General features: G+C 33.1%; 1 protein-coding gene across 1 annotated transcript; it reads left to right on the top strand.

Annotated features, from left to right (window-relative positions):
- The first annotated feature begins 428 nt into the window (after positions 1–428).
- Positions 429–4,636, top strand: LOC107889339 (transcription factor MYB46). Its single transcript, XM_016813718.2, has 2 exons — positions 429–1,076; positions 3,850–4,636. The coding sequence occupies exons 1-2, from the start codon at positions 793–795 to the stop codon at positions 4,529–4,531; spliced, it is 966 nt and encodes a 321-aa protein (XP_016669207.1). The 5' UTR covers positions 429–792; the 3' UTR covers positions 4,532–4,636.
- The last annotated feature ends 1,377 nt before the right edge of the window (positions 4,637–6,013 follow it).

Here is a 6,013-nt window from a genome sequence, read left to right as displayed (position 1 = left end):
GGCATAAATTATAGTTACAATGAGCACTTATCAATCCGCATCATGCTAAATAATGTTTGCGACACTTACATCCACAACTAAATCCGCAACCATGGTATGAATTATCCAATTATCTTCTATTATTTTTAGTCACTCTTACCCATATCTGTAGCTTCAAATTCACGTGTGTGTTGGGGGTTCATGAGATGGGAAAAGGAAACATTATGTGAGTTTGAAGCAAATTAAAATCTTGGCTTGGTTACAAACCAATGTCTATTAGATTTATGTTTATTTTTCCATTCTTTAGTTGCTTTTCATTTTTTTTAAAATAATTTTTTTTTTCAATTTGTATATATATGTGATGATTACCTTGTGAGTGAAGAAAAATATAAGGAAATGAAAGAAAAGATCCTAGAGTCAATGACAAGAGGATCACCCTCTCTTTTCTTCCTGTATCATTATCTTTATCTCTCTCTCTCTCTCTCTCTCTCTCTCTCTCTCTCAAGTCCCCTTCCAAACCGTTGTCTACTTAGACCCATCAACCAACTCTCTTTCTCTCTCCTTTCTTCCCTGTATTCTAAGCAAACCCCACAACCATCAGCATCATCATGAGCACCATTTCGCTCCATGAAGCCTTCTCCTTTCTCTCTCTTTTCCTCTTTTAGTTCCAATCTATAAAGTGTGCCCACTAATCTATATGATCAAACTAGTTAGGATCAACAAAAATAACCCACCAAGATTATTGTTGTGGTTGTTGGATAGCATCCAAGGCTTATCTCTCAATTAATTTCTCTCTTAGGAGATATTGATTTGATGATGAGGCAGCCTCCATCCATGAAGGGTAACATTAGTAATGGTACCAATAAGCATAAGAAAGGGTTATGGTCGCCAGAGGAAGACGACAAGCTCGTCACCTATATGCTAACAAATGGCCAGGGTTGTTGGAGTGATGTGGCTAGAAATGCTGGCCTGCAGAGGTGTGGCAAGAGCTGCCGGCTTCGATGGATAAATTATCTCAGACCCGATCTCAAACGAGGCGCGTTTTCGCCTCAGGAACAAGAGCTTATAGTCTATTTACACTCCATTCTTGGCAACAGGTGCACTTCTATATCTTGCATGCAAAGCTAATTATTTTACATGTTAAGGCAACTTATTTCCCTTCTCGTTGTTCATTTTCTTGGATTAATCCAGTTAAATTTTCATTGAAGTGAAAGAGCAAAGTAGAGTGATCAGATCTTTTTCTCTTCCAAAATTTTATGCCAATCACCTACAGTAGTTAACTCCAGCATGAACCTCTTTCTATGCCTTCTATTTCAAACTCTATTTTTTTTTCTAGGTTATTAGCTCTATAACATTCTTACTAGGTATAGTACACGGCACATTCATTAGCTAGAAATATTCTAATTGTTTGCTTCATCGGGTGAAACGGTGAAACCTTTCTTTTTCTTTTTTTTTTTAGTAAGCCAACGTTTTATTCATTAAAACTAACATATAACAAGAAGGAGATGCATACATATATACATATGATCATAGTCTTTTACATAATTATACGGCATATATAATCCCCTCAGGCCTCAACCTAGATTATTGTCTAAATAAGTACAGGGGCGATAAGCAGAAGCTCCGGTTGGCCTCAGAACTTTTGATAATCCTTGCAAATAAATATCTTAAATTTTCACTTGCAAGTAAGGTATAATTATAATTTTCCCCTCCCCAGAAAGTTTAATTTGGCCTTCCTTTGTAAAATTCGTACATCCATAAGGTAAACTTATTACCACTTTTTAATTTTGATTGACCTCATTTTTAATTAGCATAATTACCTCTATTCCTTTTTATTCGATTAAATAGATTTTCTAACATTAATTATTATGTTAATATTTTTTTATGCCAATAATAGAGAAATACTTAAAGAATGTACTTAGCTATAATCCTACTTTTCTTTTCACATGGAAAAAATATATTTTCTTTAGTTATTTTTTTAGAATTGTTTTTTATCTTCATTAAAATAAATTTATACATTATTTTTTTTGTGAATTACAATACAAGACAAAACTCAAACAACTAATACAACTCAAACTCAGGTTACACCTGAAGTGGTGAACAACCTTGACCATCAGGCTAGCACATTTAAATTTAAAGTTCTCACAAGCAATTTTATTTTTCATTTTAGTTATAGCATTATACATACATAACACAAATACAAACTCAACTCTCTTAAATCGAATTTTTGGTTTCACCTTTAAATAAAATGAGTGTATAAGAGATATTAGGAACTCAAAATTATAAACTTAGATGACATGAATTCAAGGAAATATGGGGTTTATTAGATGGAAGAGGGCTTTCTTTCTTTGTGTAGATTTATACCTACATAAAGTGAAACTAGTTCATAAGCTCCCAAAACTTATGAGGAAATTCTAACTAAGACAAAACATGAAGGGCTGAGTGGGAAGCTGATGTGGAAAGACCTGTGGAGTAATTTGAGGATCAAAAAAGATAAGCACCAATCAAGAGCTCTCTTTGTTGTTTGGTAGCTAATTTGCACATGCATGCCATAAAGCACTTGAATCATGGGTGTTTAGGGTAGTTGGTGGAGAGATAAGAAGCAAAAAGTAATTATAAATTACAAGTCTATGGACATATATAATATATGCACATGAATCAGTCAAAGTTTGTCCATTTTTAGTATTTGGATACTCTATTTATGGAAATATGAAGCTGAAAGTAGCATGAAAATTATAGGGTTTTTTTTTTTAATTGTTGAACATGATTTGATTGTTTGGTTTGCATACTCTATATACGGATACATAAAGTTGGAAGTGAAATGAAAGACGTTTTTGTAATGTATCAAGAATCTATAATCAAATCTAACTTTTAGTTTGCAAGGGAAAGATATTATTTAGGAAAGAAAAAAAAGGCTAAACAAAAACATAGATCTTCTATATGATCTACCAATATTTTGAGATGAGGCTTTTGCACTTCCTCGACGTATACATTCCTTTATGCAAATAGCAATGTACACTTCTTTTTTTTCAGAGGCATTTTTGCTTTGGTCTTTTGAAATCACTTCCCACTATTTCAATCATATTTATGGAATTAAAATATTCTATTAATAGTACCAAATAATATATATCAATTCTAATTTACATCTAAGATTTATGTCTCCTCTTTAGGGCCATGCATGAAAAAAATGCATGTGGTTGTCATTACTATAGTTAATTTAATTAGGCCATGCATGAAAAAATGCATGTGATTGCCATTATCATAGTTAATTTAATTATATATTTAAGAGACAATATTTGATGCATTACCTGTGCATAAGTCTCACGTATATACTATACTATTGATGGATAATAATATGACACATTATCACTAAATAAATGAAAAATAGTGGAGGACTTATAAATAATGCTAAAACCCTAAAAATTTAATAAGACTTAGACCCTAAACTCCATTAAACCTAATATCATAAATTCAAGAGTTATTAATATTTATTTATAATAGTTATGATTGATGTTCAATATGTTTAAATAAAATTATTAGTATTTTCTTACAAGTCTTTTATGTTTTTTTGTTTAATTTAATGATGATGAGTCGTATTTTTATTCATTGATGGAGTATGAGACTTACACATCAATAATTCATTAAGTATTATTTTTAGAACAAAAATTGTGATTGTTTTAAGCTCCTTGAATTGGAAAATGGCATTGAAAATTTGTGTTGTTTGCTTCTAACCTCAATTTAAAACACACTCTTGTTTAGAATTGAAGCATTCATGCATTTTATTTATTCAAGAAACATGCAAAACCTAACGACACTTTTTCATATACTACTGATGAAAACATGCTGACTCTTTCAAACCCCTCTAATCAGGTGGTCTCAAATAGCGGCTCGCCTGCCTGGTCGTACGGACAATGAAATAAAGAACTTTTGGAATTCAACAATCAAGAAAAGGCTAAAGTATTCATCATCTACTGCCTCACATAACGCCAGTGATTCATCGTTGGAGCCTAACAAAGATGCCATGGCGGCACGGCTCATGACGATGCTTGAACATGAGGTTCCGCCAATGTACCTGGATTTATCATCGGCTTGGTCGAATTCTTTCTTGCAATCCATGGTCCTTAACCATTCCGGCAACTCTTTACTGATGCTCCAGCATGGCAAAAACGTTGTTGGGCCCGTCGGATACTTTGATCCGACAGGCTCATGTGTGACACAGGCTGAGGTGAACGGGGACAGTTCCTTGGGTGAAAGTGAGATATTTGGAAGTGTTGATAATGGGATAGAAAGGGAGTTATATGTGCCTCCATTAGAAAGCATTGGGAAAAACCTTAAAATTGAAAACTCAGTTGATGGGAACATCAACAACGGTTCCAATATCATAAATACTAGCGGTGTTAGAAGCAACAAGAATAATAACATGTCGATAAACATAGACAGCGACGACGTTGGGAGTTTTTGGATAGGAGAGGAGCTAAAAGTTGGAGAATGGGACATGGAGAATTTGATGAAAGATGTTTCTTCCTTTCCTTTTCTTGATTTCCAAAGCTGAAAATAGTTAATTCTAAACTTTAGTTATAATTATAAACCTCCAATATATATATATCCATGTATTTGAACAACTTTTGGAAGGGAACATCTCAAGGAATGTTATTGAGATTGATGTACAAAGTAAAAAAAAAAAAAAATCTTTCTAAGCCAAAAGTTTTATTAATAGCTAGCATAAGACTAACAATTCATAGAGCACAAGCTCAACCCAAAAAAACCTAAATACAAGGAAACAACACCTAAATAAGCAGCTCACATCACAGGAAACTAAGAAACAGAAAAATGATATAAAAAACCCAAACAAGACACAAGCAAACACCAAAATACTCAAAAGACTTGGAAATCTCCTCAAGTATACCCCTCCAAGTCAAAACATAACTCACTTCACCAACTCAAAACAAAAGAAAATCTCAGCAGAGATGTTCCAAGATTTGCTCATTAATGCTTAAAAGCTCAAGAGAAAAAAAACAGGATAAAACTGCTTCTTTTGCTTCAACTCAATTGCACTTGGCAATATGAAAGTGCTAAAAAAATAAACTTCAGTCAAATCAATTGACCACTCATCAATTCGTGAGATCATCTAATTCAAAGCCTTGACAATCCACGGTAATAAGAATATAAGAAAGTTTCCATTTTTTTTTTCAATATGATTCAACCTCCAACCATACTCCAAAAAAAAATGATGCAGAGTTCCCCATAAACGACGTACACGCCCAGCATCTCCATTCACCAAAACTCTCCCAATCTAAGTTGAGATTTTCAATAAGCCTAAATAATTCAACACCAAATCGATGCTAAGTTGAGAGAAAAATATCCCAGAGATGATTACATTTTAATAACAAATATAATAAAACCTTGATCTCGAATTTTTACGGTAATACTCATTTTTAAAAATATGTTATACATGTGATATTGCGAATTATAATATGATATTTTTCATATAAAATGTTACTGAAATCATTTTTATTATTCTGCATTAATTCCATTTATCTTTGTTACAATATTGTTGTTGCATTACTTATACCAAGGAATAGGACAAAATAATAAAATGTGAGTCCAAGCAATTTTAAACTTTTCCATTCTCTTCATTGCCGCCAATGGATAAAAATTTAATCCACCTTAAATTGATTCCAGTTGTACAAGATTAAAGGCGAGGACGGCATCATCAAGGAACAAGATCAGCATGGAGAAGAGCGGTTGTGTGAGTCTTTGTTAGCGATCTCCCAGATAGACTGAGTTGTGATGGCTGAAGCATTTGTTAATTGGTTACCACATGCCTTCGTACTAAGCAAAACAAGTATAAAAGGTAGAAGATTCGATTTCATTAGATTTTCTTGCATGGAGGATGCTAGAAGAGCCATATGGAGAATGAACGATTGTTGGATGTTTAATAATCAGTTGACTGTTAACTTGGTAAATTTCGAAGGTCATTCACTTTTTTGGAGAAAAAAGGAGTCGAGGACCCAATATCAAGGGTGTTTAAGAC

Source organism: Gossypium hirsutum, chromosome A09 (assembly GCF_007990345.1).
Source record: "Gossypium hirsutum isolate 1008001.06 chromosome A09, Gossypium_hirsutum_v2.1, whole genome shotgun sequence".
Lineage (NCBI taxonomy): Eukaryota > Viridiplantae > Streptophyta > Magnoliopsida > Malvales > Malvaceae > Gossypium > Gossypium hirsutum.
This window is presented reverse-complemented; position numbering and strand designations above follow the sequence as displayed.

What these genes read in the sequence shown, in the direction of transcription:
- LOC107889339 (XM_016813718.2), top strand. Translation starts at nt 793, where the DNA reads ATGATGAGGCAGCCTCCATCCATGAAGGGTAACATTAGTAATGGTACC. An exon ending in CACTCCATTCTTGGCAACAG is followed by an intron (nt 1,077 to 3,849) that starts GTGCACTTCTAT and finishes CCCTCTAATCAG; the next exon opens with GTGGTCTCAAATAGCGGCTC.